Raw genomic sequence first — 18,345 nt, forward strand, 5'->3', positions numbered from 1 at the left:
TGGACCCGCCTCATGGTGGACACACACTCATGCAGATTAATGAAAGCACGAGAGTGAACAAACAAGCTTTTCGCACTTTCGCGGAAGTCAGCAGGACGTGTGTGTCTGTTCTCACCGCTGGCGGATTGTTTTAGTCCAGCCCTGGGATTCGGTCTATGGGAGATGGCCAGTCACTTGTGTAGCACACCCAAGGCAGCCTTCTCATCGCCTCGGGCCTGGCCTGGGGAAGGAATGGATGGGATAGATGGTCACGACTGATGAACTAGCTGGAGATTTTTAGCCTGCAGCCAGAGAAAAAAAAAGACAGGAGGAAGGCAAGAGAGACCGAGTTAAAAAGTCAGGGTTGCCAATGGTAAAGTGTCCCAGGGCTTACAAAGGAGCATGCAATGCCTTGGGCCAGAATAGTGGGAGACAAAGGAAGGCACAAAGATGGGCATAGAAGAAATCAGGAGAGCAGAAGATGGGGGGAAAAATAGACACAAAAAGTAGAAACAGAAGAAAAATAGTCATTACCTACTTAAGGAATATCTCAGTAAAAAGATTTCTCCTAGTTTACTCTATGCAGCTCACCATAATGTCTCGGAGTAGCTGTGCTTTCAAAATTGATACTGCAATAGAAACAATAGAAACAAGGTTCCAGAAACAAAGTTACTTTTTTGTCACAAAGCAAAGGTCAAAGGCACCTGCTAACTTCACTGCAGAAGTACCTTGAAATGCAATACCAATGAGAAGCACTGGGGCGTGGCTGGAGCAGATTTGCAGTCAAGGAGACAAAAGTTGATGAAAAAGCAGTTCCTGTGTCCTTTGCTCCTTGACAGCTGTGATGATGTGAAAGCACTTAGAATTGTTGATTTTTTTTTATGATAAGCAAGTGCAAATGAATACAGGTCAGCAGGCTGCACACTCAATCATTTGCTTACCTCATGGTGCTGTATCCCTCAAGGTTTCAAAATCTGTAACCTTCATATCCATGTTGCTAAGTCTAACATTTAGGGGACGTTCCTAAAAAGGTTTTGGCATCGTTTGTATTTGCTAGGTCACTCATCTGCCCTCTTTCAGCGTTTCAACACAAATAAACGCAATCAAAATGTGTTCACACTTTTGCCTCGCAAAAAAGTATTCACACTCCTTCAACTTTTTAATATTTTGTCATGTTACAAGCCTTTTTGAAACAGACCGACACAAAGGAGCACATAACTGATGAGTGGTGGAAACCTAACACATCGTCGTGAATACGGCGTCCCCATAGTTAAATACGATGGTGGCAGCATCATGCTACTCAGATGCTTCTTTTTAGAAGGAGGAGGGAAATTAGTCTTAGTTGATCCTAAATCACAAGTATACCTCCAAAGATAAGCGACCATAATTGCAACACAAGGTGGATGAACAAAGTATTGACTCAGGGGCTGAAACAACTGTATGTTAAACTTTTCAGATTTGATCAAGTACTTCCACTTCACAATTATGATTATTTTGTGTTGGTCCATACGGGGTGAGGAAGCCATTGCATTTATTACTGCTGCTAAATAAAGCTTGTCGATGTGAAACCTATTTGTCCCTAGGATCAAAAACCATAGAATTGTAAATAATGTTAGCTCTATTTGCAGTACAAACAAAACATTTTGGATTGATTGAAAGAAAGCCCTTTCTTGAAAAGAAAAAGTCTATTTCCTTTGAGTCCTCTCAGATCTATGGAAAAATTAGAAATGATACTTATAATAAATATCTAAAGCATATAATTTGCAACCTAATGGTGAAAAAAGAGTAAGACCTGAATGACCTCCATGTGCTATTTTGTTGTGGAAACAGTATGCAGAAATAAAAAAGATAGAAGCTGTTAAAACTATATTTTAATTAAAAATCTCAACTGATTTTGTTTATTTGTTGTTTTTTTTTCATTTGTCTGTCTCTTGTTTTATCTTATATAAAAGATAAAACAAGTTCAACGATAGGAAGTTCAACGATCCTGAAGTTCAACGATAGGAATACTTTTGCATGGCAAAAGGACTTATTCACCTGTATCTTGTAAATATTTTACCTCTCATTTAAAATGCTTCTGCAGAAACATTCTAAATGGCTGCATACCTACCAATAAACAGTCTGTAGTTTCTAAGTTTACCGTTGAATAGCACTACTAGAAGTACCACTCGTTGATCAGCAGAGGGCAGCAGCAAACTGTAGTTAATCTCAATCTACCCCACTTTGAGGCGAAGAGAGTTGTTGCATTAAAAAATATAGGAAATATAATATCTCCAGGAATAACTCTTTTTCTTTATGCACATATTTGCTTTTAGGAATTAGTATATTTTTAAAAAAAATATCTAATTAACATGTTTATCATTTTAAGAGTATATCATAAAGCTGTTTTTACAAAATGTCTATGATAACATCACACAAGTGTATAACATGTTACTTATTATACATGTTTACATGTATTATATGCATGTTGTAAAACTTGTAAATTTATATAAAAGAACATTTGTTTTTGACAAACAACAGAAGAAGCATTACACTTGCGCTCTTAACTGTACTTTCCCCTCTGGATTTGGAGCACAACACCTTTTTCCGAGCCGCCCTGAATGTAACAGCGCTATCACCACCATCACAGCGAGCGTCAGCAAGGTGTCCACTATCGGCAGCTAGCTGTTGTTTTTACCTCGGGTTTTAATTGAAACATTTTGATACTAACTTGTACTTGACACCTCTGGACGCTTGCTGCCATGAAGGAGAGCAGGATTTTTGTGATTTTCTTGGTGCTTTCCGCCTCTCTTCTGTGCACAGCCGAAGCGGGCAGGGGCAGGAGCGGCAGCAGCAACCAGAACAGCTTCAGACGGGCAGCTAACGGGATCTACCAGACTCTGAGCAGCGTGTTCGGAGAGGATAACATCAGAGCCCTGTACAAGGTGAGCGGAGGAGCATAAACTGGTTCTCGTTAAATTATGAGCTGGCCAGCTGCTTGCAGTCCACACATGATGAACAGGAAATAAGAAAAAAGCGGGCTCGGCCTGGTCAATTTATCATGGATGCCATTTTGAAATATTAGTATTAATCCAATGATTTTTCGCCTGTTGAGGACCCCAGTCTAAACGCTTTGTTTTATATGTAAGTTATATATGTGTGTCATTGCAGTTTTGTTTCAAGGTCGCAAGATCATCTCTAAACTGCGAATTCAGTCATTACATCGAAGGCCCTTAACTGTATCAGTCTTTGAAAGCGTCCTCTGTCATTTCATAGATAAGTCCTCATGTGAAGGACATTCTGAGCTTCCCTGTGTGCTCTCATTGGTCCAGATGCACTTCCTGCATTTTGAAAAGCTGCACATTTCCTGCGTTTAGCCGCCAAAGCAAAGTACCTGTTTGCTTCCCATGTTACGGTGGTCACGTGATAATCATCAACACAAATGAACACAATGGAAATGTAATTATTTTACATTTGTGGACATTAGCCTGCGTGGTATGCTTACCATATGTTAACATTGCGGAAAGTTTCGCAGCATCACAGCAGTGGCACAGAAATGCTAGCAAAACATCCATAGCATGTGATATACTTGCTTTTATTCAAGATAGAAAAATGGCTATGGACGCAGTCTACGTTATTTTTTATTTCATTTTATTTTTATCCAGCCTACAGAGGGGAAAAAGACCCTGATAGCGAATGACGTCAAAATGCTATATTTAGAACAGAGCAGGCTTATGAATATTAATGAGAAAGTGTGACGTCATTGGGGATCTGTGCCGGGGGGTTTTTCGTACTGTAGACAGGTTGTAGCACTATCAATTCAACAAATCAGGAATAAGATAGAAATCATGTGACAACCACAGTATTCTCCCACTTGCTCCACGTGGTGATTGTTCAGGCAGTGTGAATGTCTTTACAAGATTTGTTTTTTGTCAGTAAGATTATATTTAAGAAGACTGTTGGAGATTTAAAGTCCCAAGTGCAAAAGACATATATTTGGTTAAAGTTAATATAACATTTTAAAGAACATTGCTAGTAAAGAGTTTGGGATATTGTCTTGAAAGTGTTAAACCCATCCCCATCAGTACAACTGAGAACATTTTCTTGATTTAAATTATTTTACAGTATGAATATGCTCCAGACAAGGCAGGCTATGAAACTCATGGAAATGTAACCAGTTGAATGCATTTGCTGCATCCAACAAGAGTTCGGGACTTTACGCCACTTTCACAGCCTTCTTCTTCTCATTTAAAGCGTTTTGAACCTTAGGAACAGTTGTAACATAAAATTTTTGTAATTTTCAAATTGTTACTTTCAATAGCCTTGTGTTCCTGTGTGGCAGCCTGCAGGTCGATGCCTTTCTTTTTGCATACGTCAATTTTACAGTGCATCACAATAAAAGCACTGTTTCTGGTGCTTCCTTGATACTAGGCAAATGAAGAAGGAAAAAAAAAAAAAAAGAGGTTTTAATAGCAATGATCAGTCAGAGGGTACAATTTATTAAGTATTCATTTTCAAGACACTGAAAAATGTGAACATGTTTCCAAAAAACTTGTTTGTGTTTTCTTAAGCAGTTCGGCTGTTTTTTAGAAGCAGTTGAGACCCAAATGGAAGAATAACGATGGGCAAAAAGTGAATTTTGCATAATAGGTCTCCTTTAAAACACTGGGCCTAAAATACAGGTGTGTTGGGTCTGAAGAGGTTACCTGGTTAATACTGGCTTTATTTTTATAAAAGTCTAACTTTAAATTGTTGACTCAATTAAGGCTTTTCAAACAGAGACTGTCCGTCTTTGAAGCCATATCAAGGAAACATTTTCGTGATGAGTTTAAATGACTAGATCACCATAAGTTGTGTGCTATTGTACGGTCACTTCCATGGCCAGTACATCTGCCCTCTGATATCAGTTTTTGTGGAATGAACCTGCCCTAACCTTCACTGTCTCTTCTTTCTGCTCAGTTTTTCTCCAAAGCAACAGAGCGATTCGTCCATGGAGTGGACTCTTTTATGGATACCATATGGAAGATCTGGTCGGATCTGCTTGATGTGATGGGAATTGATTGTAAGTCATGAACTTGCCGCACTTTTTTTTTTTTCTTTATTTGACACAAAAAAAATTTAAATAATATACTTCCTGTCTCTCTCTCTCTCTCTGTTTTGTGAAGCTTCAAACCTCAGCCACTACTTCAGCCTCACGTCTCTAAGCAACTCCCCAGCACGCGCCTTGCTCCTGCTCGCTGCCGTACTGTTGGCCTACTGGTTCCTATCCATGTTCCTGGGGGGAGTGTTTTATCTGCTGCACGCAGTTTTTGGACGCTTCTTCTGGCTGGCGAGGGTCATACTTTTCGCCCTGTCCTGCCTCTACATCCTGCAGAAGTTCGAGGGCGACCCGGAGCGAGCCGTGCTGCCTCTGTGCTTCATCATGGCTGTGTACTTCATGACGGGACCCGTTGGAGCGTACTGGCGTCGAGGGGGCGGGGCGGGCACGCTGGAGGAGAAAATCGACCACCTGGACACTCAGATCAGGCTGCTCAACATCAGGCTGAGCCGCGTCATAGACAGCCTCGAGCACAGCGGGGAGCAGTAGACCCGCAGCAAGGAGAAGGGTTAGGCTTGGCCACAAGTATTTAACTCACTTTCCTGATAACATCCGCAGGAAAACAACTACCAGGTATTTACAACTCAACTGTCAGGTGGGATAAACTAAGATCTGAACACAGGGTTTTAAAGGCTTGAGTCGATTATTGGAACATAAATGTAAAATTTCTCTAAGATTTAGACACGTCGACCAAACCAAACATTTTTGCTTGATTATGGTAAACAGAAAAAGATTGGGAAATTTTTTTGTACCTCTGTAAAGAAGTTTAACTGTGAGCTCTCTTTCTCTTTTACACATCTTAGCAACTTATAACAAGCTGTCAAATGATAGATTTATTTTTCTTTTGTTGAAGTACATAGAGTGCTCATGCTAAGAAAATAAACATTTTATATTTAGATTTTTGCCCTTTTGAAACCCCTTGAAATCTGTTTGAAACTACTGTAAAAAAAAAAAAAAGAAATAATGTGAGCACGAATGCCTGACTCGAATTGAGACATTGTTATTTCTGATATGTAAAGATGTTGTATAGTTGTCCACAGTGAGATTTATTTATTTCATCCAAACATATTGAAATTGTTTCTGATTAATGACCATCATGTGGCGAATGTGACGTCCAGACCTTTTTTGTGTGTGTGTTTGGGTACATGAGTCAATGCCGCAGTGACCTGCTCCAGTGTGTGTTTGTGGTCAGACATGGGAATTGGAAAAACACTGCATCTAAAGTCACATTCTGATGTGGAAACCATACAGAGAGCCAGCAATATCTCAGGGACTCACTCAACACATAATGAAATATGAGTTCTATTATAAGTAACGTTTTTGTCGCTTGAAATCTGTGTGTGTTGTGAAGTTTAATTTATGCATACCGTCCACAGAAATCGTACTTTTTATGTTGTAGTTGTTGTGGTGACTCAAATCGGGTCATGTTTTTATCATATCTATGCTCTAATACTTTGAGTCACAGGATACTGGCTAATTGGTCTTAGAAAAATCACCTTTTTCAGAACACAGTTTTTATTGAATATCATAAAAAAAAAAAACTGAAGGATAAAGGACCTTGCACAAGTCTGGATAGTTGGAAACTTTCAATGGGAATCATTAGGATTTTTTTGGGAAGTAACTATTAACAGTAATATTTAAAAATGTTAAACGTTGGCAATTAGCAGGGATTTCAAATATGGGGTTATTCTAGCATAATTTTGAATACTTTTGACTGTATCTATGCAGGTCCTCCATCACATGCACAGGGGGTTTCTGGAAATCCAGTCGTTTCCCATTCATTCCCCAAATTCCCAATTAAAGTTTTGAAATTACTCCAAAGTGGAAATTGCTGAAACATTTCTGTAAATCTTGTTTTCAACTTGGTTGAAAACAAGTTTCAACCAAGTTGAAACTCAAGTATGTATACTTGAGTAATAGACACTATTACTCAAGTATCTATTACTTAATTAAGTAATAGATACTTGTGCAAGTATCTTTTACTCAACAGATACTTGTATCACTTCAATCATCTTAAAAAGAAAGTGCAGTTGATCTCATTTTGTGGCTTTTAAAAGTTGCAAATCCAACCATGTTTTCTGTACAATGGGTTAGATTTTAGTGAGCTTTGTCTTATTGGCCATTTCCCTGGAGACATTTCTTACACCTATGTTTTATAGCTTTGGAGGAGTCATTCAAACGTTGTGATGGTATAAGACCCATAATGCAAGGCAGCAAACATCCCCAGCTGAAGGAAAATAAATTAAGTTTTACTTAGGAAATTAAAATCAAAATGTTTTTGCTACTTTAATCACTAGCAACTCCTTCCTTGACATGGGGGCATGCCATTTTAATGAAGCTCGGTTTGATAGCAGGGATTTTGTTAGTGTGCTTAAATCAGTCAGCAGTTACAGTAATGAAGGTGATGAAGCTGACCTAGATGCTCAAGCAATGGACTTGCAAAACACAAACTGTTCTATTCAACCTTATTATGTTTTTATACATTTAGTTTTAGTTCTAAATCATCATGGACTTTAAAGTCTTAAGTTTGAAGTGCCTTACAAAAGTAATGATACCCCTTGAACTTCTCTACATATAGTTGTTACAACCACAAAATATAATGTTGTTTTGCAATTTTGTGAAACAAAGTTGTGCGTAATTGTGAAGTGGAATTGGAAAGAATAAAATTCAGTGTTTTTTTTTTTTTTTACAAATAAAAATCTAATTTAAATTGAACCCTTAAAGTCTCTTACACAGCATGTAGAAGCTTCTTTGGCTGAAGGTATGATAAATCTCTAACAGATTTGAAATTTGTCATCATTTGCAAAACTAGCTTAAGTTCAGCCAGATTGGATGAGAGAGCAACTTTCAAGTTTTGCCACAGATTTTTAAATTTAGGTCTGGGCTCTGATTGGGTTATTCTCAGACATGAATCTGCTTTTATCTGAACTGTTTTGTTGCAGCTTCGGCTGTATGTTTATTGTTATTATCGTGCTGAAAGGTGAACATTTTCCTCCAGCTTCTCTATCAATTATGAAGAAATGCATCCCTACAACATGATGCATCACCATCATGTTTGTAGTAGAAATGGGGCAAAGTGTGAATAAGTTCAACAGGGGTGAATATTTTTGTAGGCACCTGCAGAAGAATCCGTATACGTGACCATTCCTGTTGCCAGTTGCAATTTAGTGCAAGTCTCCTTGACCCATAGATAATGAGCTAATGTTAAAAATATCACTTTGCTCTGTATTCTTGATTTTGAAAGTCCAGGGTTGATTTTCTTCTTAGCAGGTTTGGTAGTGCTGCACAATTTTTAAAAACCATAAGATAACAATGTGATGTGGGATAGATCCACATTTTCCTCACTGCATTTTTCTCTGTCACTGAGATGATTCCAGGTCCCTCTGCTAACTTTAGCATCTCATGCAGAGAGACTCCACCCAACAGGCTGGGTTTATTATTGCCATGCATGAAGTCAGGAAACTCGTAATATAGCAACCTAGAAATATCACAACCCAAAGAGTCCTTTATATTCCCTAATTAAAAGTCTTAACATTTTGTGGCACCACTGGCATTTATTCAGTAATAACCGAACCTATACCCCAAACACAAGCTAATAGTTTGGTAATTTTTTATTTTATTTATTTTTTCATTAATACGTTTTTGGTTGGATGGGGGCTTGGGGGTTGGCTTAAAAGTGGTGTTCACTGCTGGCAAGCAATCATTTACATCCAAGTTTTAGATTTTTCTTGTTTTGCCAAAACATTCCCAGCCTGCTTGCTACATTAAAAAGAAAACACCCAAGTGATTGAACTGTTCATTGTCATGTGAGATTTTGTTGCATGCTGCCTTTATCTTTGCAGATTTCAGTTTTGCTTCCTGAGTCAAGATTTTAACGAATGTCATGAGATCAGCCAGAAATCGATTGTTTTTGGTTTATGTTACTGCATAATGCAGCTTGTGTTTCTGCACTATTTATTTACACTGGAGACTGGGATTTATTGACCAAATGATCATTCTTGGTTTAAAAAAAATAAAAAAGACTGGATACAATCACTGTTTTCTCTTTCGATAATCACTGTATTGTCCCTGAAATGGAGGTACATATGTGGGAATCAGACACTTCTTTTCTCTTTAGGCAGCTGACTGGAGAGATGGGCTTATGGTCTATTGATGGCCTACAGATCAATCTGTATTTACATTTATATTTCTGAAGAAACGGAGCTAAATGTGTGCTTTATCAAGGTACTTGGTGACTGATAACTATTGTTGACTGGTGTTACCCAAATATACTGTGGAGAATTGCAATAATCTGTTTAAATTCACACCTAAACATGTATAATACTATTACAACTGGGTGAGGATTTGAAGCTCTTTCACATCTTTAAAACACTTGGGAGCTTGTAAGGTATTGTGTGGAACATCATGCCACTAATTATAAATGTTATCATGAGCCACTTACTGTAGATGCTGGTTGAAACCAAACGGATTCCAGTGTTGGCGTCTGTCAGCATTGATTCATTACTTCACCCAGATGTTTATTCTCTTGTTTAGAGTGCATAATGAATGGCTTTTAAGTCCATTAAATTACTGTAACCCATCTGTGTCTATTATTTCAAATGGTCTTTATATCTTGTGCCAATTTTTATTACTGTTAAGAAAATTTGATTTTAGGCTTTTTATTATTATTTACTATTTGTTGTTATTTGTTTTTCTTTATCATGTTAAATCTTCTGTACTTGACTCCTGATTTCTTTTTTGTGTTTGGATGTGTCTTTATGAACAACTTTGTGGAAAAATTGCTTTTTGAGCAAAGATGAGGTTCAGATTTGAATAAACACATGTATAACTGAAAACTAATGCTTTGATTTATTACTATTTTCAAGAGAGTGACATATTCCTGTTTTCTGTGATGTACATTCTGTCAGTGCCTTCTGTAAACAATCTGAAACTTGGCCTGTGCTGTCATCCTGCAGTGTCTGCTTTTAAGTCTGCCTTCCATTTTGTATTTTCTTTTAATTGGGATAAATACGGTGCAGGTCCATATCTGTAAGAGACTAAGCTGATATTGCTAAAATCTCTAATTTAAAAATATAACTGTGTATCGAACTTGTATATGTTTCACTCCTAAGTGAATTACTTAAGTCAATTTAGCTGTTTACAAACTTCTAGTTTATTGAGATGCTCCTGCATAGTTATATTACCAAAGGTGGTTTTAAGATATTACATTTTTCTGACAGTAGGTGGCGATAATACATAATGTGTTAGTGTGACAAAATTGATATTTGCGTTGAAAGGTTCCACAGATTGAAGAAAATGTGGTTATTGTGACTGACATATTACATGAAGCAAAGCGCTCAACAAAAGTGAAGCCAAAAATCAAAATAACTAGATGTTTACAAGTTTCTAGCAGGTGTCTACAGAATATTTGTTGAAAAATTGTTGTAATAAAAGTAAAATTACAATGGCAAAAAAACAAGTTGACATGAAATACATTTTACAAATAAATATCTTTACAAGTTGATTTTATTTTTACCAGCTGGTATCAAACACAAAATCAGTGAGTGATTTAAGAATTAGTACAAACAAAATCAATGTGATGCTTAAACTGGCAAGTGAGCGAACTAACATAAAAATCAGTAAATTCTAATACGGTTTGGTTCTAACATGCACTCCCTGAATCCCTGAGAAATAATTAGAAGTCGGAAGCTTCTCTGATTGATGCGGCTTTAGACAAAGCTATGCAGAGTTTTCTTGCTGCTTCCTCAGTTTCTCCACCTGGTTATGTTGGTGCAACAAGTTTGTTTCACCTGTTTAAGATGGCATTAGTAGGAGGATTAGGTGTACAGTTCAAACATGAGAGCAGTTTAAATTAATTTACTGCATGCCTGGTCTAATAGGCTTTAGATTTCTAATAACGAATATGTGAAGCAAGCATCTGAAAGACTGTACAACATCTTCATTTTTATACTTGCACATTTTCCCTTCATGTTCAGTTGATCAAAAAAAAAGTCAGGTATTTTGCATAGTTGCTTAAAAATTCAAATGTTATGGCTAATAACAACAACTATGCGCATCTTAAAGTAAAAATATAAGAATCTGTATCAACAGGAAACCTTTTCTATACAAGAACAAAATAAGTTCATATGAGCTGGCATTTTCAATATTCTCTAGTTCTAACATTTCGACACAAAAAAATAATACAAACATAATAAAAGTATTTTTCTAAAATAAACTGAAATGACTAACTTTAACAAAACTTTGTTGTGTCACCTTATTAAGTAAAATCCCAATAAAACACACTACAGTTTGTTGTAAAGTAGTTGATCATTTTTGCACTGCACTGTGGATTTAAACTACAGACTTCACACATCACTTGCTCACCTTTCCATCGCTCTTCTGGCATTTTCTTGGTATGGCAGGTTGGTAAAGCAAAAATGCCAGTAAAATCATTAAATGATGACATAAAAAAGGTTTTTAAAAAGGAAGTATGTCGTTACTGCTCACTGAATGCCTTGATGTCCATTTAAGTCCCATTATATGCTTTGGTGCTGTCAGAATCGTGCCACAACTCTCATATTCAGACTTCCAGCACCACCTGAACCAGCACCAGAACCCTGCGCCTGGAGGGACCCCTGGTCCAGCTGGATATGTTGGAGACCGGCGTTGAAGCTGGCACACAGCAAACTGTTGGTATCGGTGGGAGTCAAAGAAACCAGAGGACCAGCACCATCCAGGGACAATGTCCCTAAACAGACTGAAATCAGCAGAAAGTACAGTGTTACAGGTGTCAGAAACTGACACTATACTCTTCAGGAAGGGTTTTCCTTTACCCAGGAGCTGGGGTCCTACCTGCTGTATTCTGATCCCAGATTTTGACCGAACAGTCGTGGGAGGATGTTGCTATCTGAGCCGAGCCACCAGAAAACACAGGTAGAAATGTGCAGCAGGCTGTGGTCTGCAGGTGACCTCTGTACTCCACAACTTTACAGCCAGGCTGACGCAAGTCCCAGAGCTGACAACACACAAACACCTCACTGCATGCGGCAATCAACAGTTTCAGGAATGTAGCACAGTAACAAACAAAGAACATCTGAAACATCTCACCACACATGGGATAAAACCATCATCCTAAGCCATGTGGATTGTTTCTAACTCATATCTAATCCATAAAATCTAGAAAGTGCCTCTCTTGATCTCACCGTGGCTTCACAACCCTGGCCTCCAAAGCCGTTGCTGCTGGACACCAAGTAGTTCCCATTTGGAGAGACATCACAGTGAGTCTGTATATACTGCTTAGCTGGAAAGGTGTTGGTCACCTGCCACGAACGGCTATCCCACACCCTACAAGCAAAACATGTGAAAAGACAAGCAAACACACAGTTTTTAGTTAATGTACAATAAATATTTAGACCAAGGCTAAAACGCTTGTAATATAACTGACTGAACATTCTCCATGAGATGGGATTATGCATTTTTGGCAGGGACTGTAGATGAATTTCACTAAATTTGAACCAGTCATCTAAAAATAATCCATCCCAACAAACAGAGCTTTGCTGTACCTTATAGTTTTATCCTCTGAGGTCTGGACTACAGAAAAGCTAGCTGGCACCCAACATACATGAGTCACCTGGAAACAAATAAATATGTAGAAAAGCTGAAACCTTACAGAAATCAAAATATGAATATATGGTATAAATTAGTTGAACGTAGATCATATTTGCAATTAGGTGCATCATTAGGTGCATGAATTAATGCTCTCACCAGGTTTCTCGAGATGTTATGTCTGTGTTCACACTTTGCGGATTCTATATCCCACAGGCACATCCAGTTGTCCCGAGAGCCAGTGCAAAGCTTTCTTCCATCTACAAAGAATTTAAAATACCAGCATCAGATAAGCAGTATATTTTATTATCCCCCAAAACTAAGTTTAGATAACCATGTTAGGCAGGGAATATATAATGCAATTTTTTTTCTGCAAATAACACAGAAAAACATAAAAACTACTTAGTATATATGTACTTGTTCTTATTTTACTCTATGCATATGATCAGTTTGTAATTTCCAATCCAATCTTTGCAGGTTAGAGAAATATCCGCACCGCTAAAATCTAAAATTTGCCTTTTATGTAATATATTTAATTCGATTTAACAAGTGCTACCAGAAGTACAGAAATTCGTAACCTAAGTTGCAGTTTCCTCAAAACAACAGCAGTGGGAATAATTATTATTTGCCATTTCATTCAAAATTTGTCACATCAGTTGAAACAATGCTCCTATACATTTCTATAATAAATTGCTGTTTTGACCACACAAAAAAATGCAGACTGATAACTTGTTAACATAAATACAAAAGTTAAATATTGTTTAATGACAGAGGAAACTGAGTGTGTTCTTAAAGTTTGTACCAGGGCTGATAGCGATTCCATTGACAACCAGCTCATGTCCACAAAACTCCTGAATCGGTTCGTCTCCCTGGTTCAGGTCCCACATGAGAACGGTTTTGTCCCGCGAGGCACTAAAGATCCATGTACTGCCGGGATAACAAAGCACCTGGGGGGAAATATGAAGACCGTTGATCAGTGTGTGAAAATTTTAACAGCTATTAATTGAACTAAAGCTGCTCCCTTCCCACTGACTTTACCTTGGTAACCTCTCTGTTGTGACCCTGGAAGGACTGACACATCTGGCCTTGTTTCCAGTCGTACACCACAACGGCCTACGGGAGAGGAGGCAGGCATTTTATGCTTATTAGCTCCAGGTATTATCAAAGCATCACACAACAACATTTATAACTCCCACACTCGGTACTGCCACTTATATTTTGATCAGTCCTGTAAAACCAAGACAGTAAACATCTGTTGCTCTACCTGGTCACTGCCACCAGAAACACACAGGTCTGGGCTGAGATTGGTCACAGTGTTGATGGATCCATAGTGGGCAGGTTCATACTGTAACACCTGACTGTCAAAGGTGTTCTCAGCCTTCTCCCCTTGAGGTGATCTGCACAAAATATGTATGTATGTAAGTATGATAATTCTTTTGGGGGGTATTTCTGGTTAGATGCTGGAAAAATGTGTGATTTTAGCCATTAGTATAGCTTACCAAGAATATTTCAAAATTAAGGTAATCTCAAAACAGCATCATACAGTTCACAAACCTATTCAAACCTCTCGGGTTCATGTCTGATGATTTGGTTGTTTAAATTTTCTTTTTAGGAAAATAATGTAATGAATATTTAAAAAAAATAATTAGTTTTGAATGCCAGACACTTCTTACTGTCTGGTTCTGTAGCGGTGAAGTTACTGCAGGTTTTTAGGTCAACACTACAGCTGGTTCAGAACGCTGCTGCTCACGTTCCCAAAATACATTAACAATCTCTTGTCTTCAACCCTGCACCCCACATGGAGAAGCATCATTCAGCTGCTATGCACCACAAATCTGGACCAAACTTCCAGAAAACTGCAAAGATGCTGAAAAACTGAGCTCTTTTAAATTAAGGCTAAAAACCCACCTGCTAAGAGTTGCCTTTGATTAGTAATAAGTGGAACATGGAGCAACATATTGATGATGGCATTTGAAGAAGTCTAATGTTTACTGCTTGTTTTACAAATGGTAACTATATCATGTCTTTATGGTGTAAAGCAATTTGAACTGCCTTGTCGCTATACAAATAACCATGATTTGACTGCACACCATGCCATGTTTCTGGCGGATGGATCACACACCGATGCAAAAACACTATCTGATGCAGATGATGTAAACATTTTTAAATTAATTCTGCTCCTTAATAAGACTGCTAGAAATACGTCCCTAAAGATCCCATTTAATTTGTCTCTGCTCAGTTAGTTGTTGTGTTTGTAAATAATGCAAGTTTATCCTCTGAGCTTAGGAGCTTTTGTTTTGCCTAAATGATTAAGTGGATTAAAATGCGGAAAACCTCGGGTTCCATTGAGGCAAAACATGGTGAGACTAGCAGCTCCAGGATCTCGAAGATCAAAAAAAATGATCCTTTAGAGTTTTCTGTAGAAAGAGAAAAACAGAGGCTTGTGTCCCTATAGCACTGCGCTCCTTCAGCTGACAGATTGGAAACTGATTAGGTCAACTACTACTGTTTTTAGATAGAATAAGTGTTTCCATTTTTGCATAGACCAGGTTTGTGTTTATTCACTACTACGATAACACCGAGAAAACACACCAGAGTTCCCAGTACAACAATATTTACACCAACATATACAACAAAAATGCATGACATGACATATTTTTTTATTTAAAAGAATAAAGCAGCAATTGTTCTCACTGCTTCTAAAAACATACATATTACAATAGCTATGATAATGTTACATAACGTGTTTAATATTTTGATTTTGAAAAACAAAAGCTTTGAATAAACACCTTGTAAAACTAGCTGTAATGCTTATTACACATTATATTCATTTCTGTCCAAGTGTAAAAACTATTAACTAATTAGTCTGTCTATCTGCTCTGCTAGCTTAGCAGGTATGTCGGCCTTAGTAACAAAACTGATAGGTTGCCCCCATTTAGTTACAACACTATGACTGTCCTTGTTTTTCACCACCAGTAATATTACCTCTGACACTTTCTCTGTAATGTTATTATATGGATACTACACTGTGGGAACAGGACGATAGAAAAATATGTGGTCTTTAAACCAAAAACTTGGGCATACGTTGAGACTGGTAAGCCACCCAGGCCTACTAAGGAGCAAGGAAACTTTCTTGTAATAATAGTTTGAAGAACTACATAAAACAAGAAGGACCAGACTGTAAACAGTCCAACATAACCCACCTGTACAGCTCAGACCTCTTGCGAAACTTGCTCTGCAGCTTCCCCATGTTTGCTCAGAAACCTGCAGCCACACTGAATTACAAAGACAGAAAATCCAACTGAGGTTAAAAAAAAAAAATCATTCCACTAATTGAACAATAACTATTGCTTGGCTTCAAGATGTAAATTGTGATGTCAGTTGTTGTTGTTTTTTGTTTTTTTGTTTGTTTTTTTTGGCGGAGGCGGGGGGGGGGGGGTTGTTAGGCTTTCCTACATCAATGTAGCAAAATGGAGCCTAATTAATAGGTGTGATTATACCATGCAGATATACATCAAACACTTGCAAAACATGCACTCATGAATGCATGGTCATTATATCACTGCCACTGCATACCCTGTGAGAGATTAACCCCCCCACACACCACTTTCCCACGCACGCACGGCTAAGCTCCACCCTCATTATCCCCACGAATTTCTCAAACAAGCGGCAGGAAGGAGAGAGCTCCAATCCTATTAGCGCCACATCATTACCGCCACAAGGAATTAGTCAGTCGAAAACACCTCGCTATGAACTGTGCTGGCGGTCATTATGCAACATCTCCCGCGGGAATTTAACTGAAGTTATTTGAAATAATAGTAATGTTAAAACTTCTTGTTTTCAAACCCACTTCTGAAGACTCCCTCTACTTACCTGTCACCAGGAAGTGTGGTCACTGGGGTGATGCTGAGGCTAACTAATCCTTATCGTCCATGCTAAGAAAGATCAGCAGAGCGGCGCGGCTAAAACATAAAGTTGGAGGTATTAAAAGTTGATAAAGTCGTTGTTGGGACGACAGAGACGCTTCCCCGACAAATGGCCATGATAGTTTGACGTTCTAACTGTATAAAACACCGCACTGAAACGTCCCTTGAACTACTACACATCCATCCTTTCCTCCGCGGAGACCGCAGCTAGACGCTTTCCCGTATCCAGGGGAACTGGAGTCACGTGACACGTGGAAGCGAACAAGCGGAAGTTGTAACTGCTCACAAAATAAAAGTGTGGGGTAAAAACAAAGTAATTATTTTATATCAGCGGCCTCCAACTACATATTTCAATGAAACAAATTGCTACAAGGTAATGTTTTTTTTTATGCCAAAAATAGTATGCTAAAACTTTTAGGAAACAGACTGCACTGAACTATTTTGTGCTCTGAAGGCTCATTTTTAACAAATAAAACTTAAAAGGTGTAGCATTTATTTATGACCTACGCTTCTGTTGCTCCTAAAGCTGTTTCTTAACGACAATATTAATGGTGCCTTCTCAGATGTAATTCATCTTCATCTCATCCAGAATGTTGTCATTTTAACTATTAGTTCATAATAAGCCAGATGGCCAGTTCCTCTTTAGCCTGAGAGATGTGGCAGGTATAATTTGCAAAAAGAATTTGAAATCTTCGTGTTTTAGGGCCACTGGTCATTTTGTGATTTAATGACTATTTTTGTTTATACTTGCTGTGCTTAGTACTTTGTTGCTAAGCACAGTAATTAGCATATCTTGCTCTTTTTCCAATTTGCAACTGGGACACAGTTAAGTTGGCTTAAAATATTTTTCCCACATTCATGTGCTTTTGGGATAAATGAATGATAACAAGCACCTCTTCCTCCTGGTTTACTGTTTTCTTCTTCAGTTAGCTTGAACTTATTCACTGTTCTCCTTTGGATACAATCTTGTTCAAGACAAAGATTATTCTGAGTTTGCAGAACTCTTTTAGTGTTTGCTGATGGCTTATAAGCACTACAACACATTTAATTAGCTTTGTTTTTTTCTTGCAGGTTGATACTAGTTCTTTAGTACAACTAAAAATATGATGAAATAAGATTAAAAAAAAAACTTTATTGTCCATAGAAATGGAAATTTGATTTACATAATTTGTCAAATGATAAGGTGGCCCAAGTGCCATTAATGGTAGGCTACAAAACTTTTAGCATTGTGTAAATCATAAATTTGTATTGTGAGGATCTACTTATAATCTTAAACAGACCCACGGTGACAGACTACAAATCAGTGACTGCTCCACTGGCTGTGGAGCTGAATGAACACTGCGCCATCTCAACAAAAATAGAACATAATGACCTTCACAGCTTACTGCAGAGCTACTTGGTTGAATACTGGTGCAACTATTATTGTTTCCACTGTAGAGATAGTTAATGGTTAACCTCTACCAGGCCATTACCAAGTAATCCCTAAAAATAAAAAAATCTGTTCTAACCACTAAGCAAAATGTAGTTTTCTTCTTCAAGCATTTAGTCTATTGATGTTCAGCAAGGCTTTATGCAGGTTATCTTTACTTTTTTTTTTCCTGATGCTGATATTCTTCCATTTGAACAGACATTAAGTTCAGTTTCTGTCTTCTCCTTAAGCCATCTTAACTGTAATATTTTTGATCATAAGAACATAAACTGTTTGATTAAACCTCAACTTGTTTGTATACAGAATATCTACAACACTCATTGTAAGGCATTTACAAAGTAAATAGGTCC

The 18,345-nt window shown here is 37.8% G+C and overlaps 2 protein-coding genes across 2 annotated transcripts; one reads left to right on the top strand and one right to left on the bottom strand.

Annotated features, from left to right (window-relative positions):
• Positions 1 to 2,568: 2,568 nt before the first annotated feature.
• bri3bp (bri3 binding protein) lies at positions 2,569 to 9,891 on the top strand. Its single transcript, XM_014998260.2, has 3 exons — positions 2,569 to 2,903; positions 4,918 to 5,020; positions 5,124 to 9,891. Exons 1-3 carry the CDS (start codon positions 2,721 to 2,723, stop codon positions 5,543 to 5,545), a joined length of 708 nt encoding a protein of 235 aa, XP_014853746.1. The 5' UTR covers positions 2,569 to 2,720; the 3' UTR covers positions 5,546 to 9,891.
• Positions 9,892 to 10,543: 652 nt separating this feature from the next.
• Positions 10,544 to 16,802, bottom strand: wdr31 (WD repeat domain 31). The gene is made up of 10 exons (XM_014998258.2): positions 16,514 to 16,802; positions 15,844 to 15,915; positions 13,905 to 14,037; positions 13,679 to 13,753; positions 13,443 to 13,587; positions 12,800 to 12,900; positions 12,598 to 12,665; positions 12,238 to 12,379; positions 11,888 to 12,050; positions 10,544 to 11,792 (listed from the first exon to the last, which is right to left on the bottom strand). The coding sequence occupies exons 2-10, from the start codon at positions 15,888 to 15,890 to the stop codon at positions 11,590 to 11,592; spliced, it is 1,077 nt and encodes a 358-aa protein (XP_014853744.2). The 5' UTR covers positions 15,891 to 15,915; positions 16,514 to 16,802; the 3' UTR covers positions 10,544 to 11,589.
• Between the last annotated feature and the right edge of the window lie 1,543 nt (positions 16,803 to 18,345).

The sequence above is a fragment of the Poecilia mexicana genome, unplaced genomic scaffold (genome assembly GCF_051168715.1).
Source record: "Poecilia mexicana isolate PSO_F unplaced genomic scaffold, ASM5116871v1 scaffold_9, whole genome shotgun sequence".
Classification (NCBI taxonomy): domain Eukaryota; kingdom Metazoa; phylum Chordata; class Actinopteri; order Cyprinodontiformes; family Poeciliidae; genus Poecilia; species Poecilia mexicana.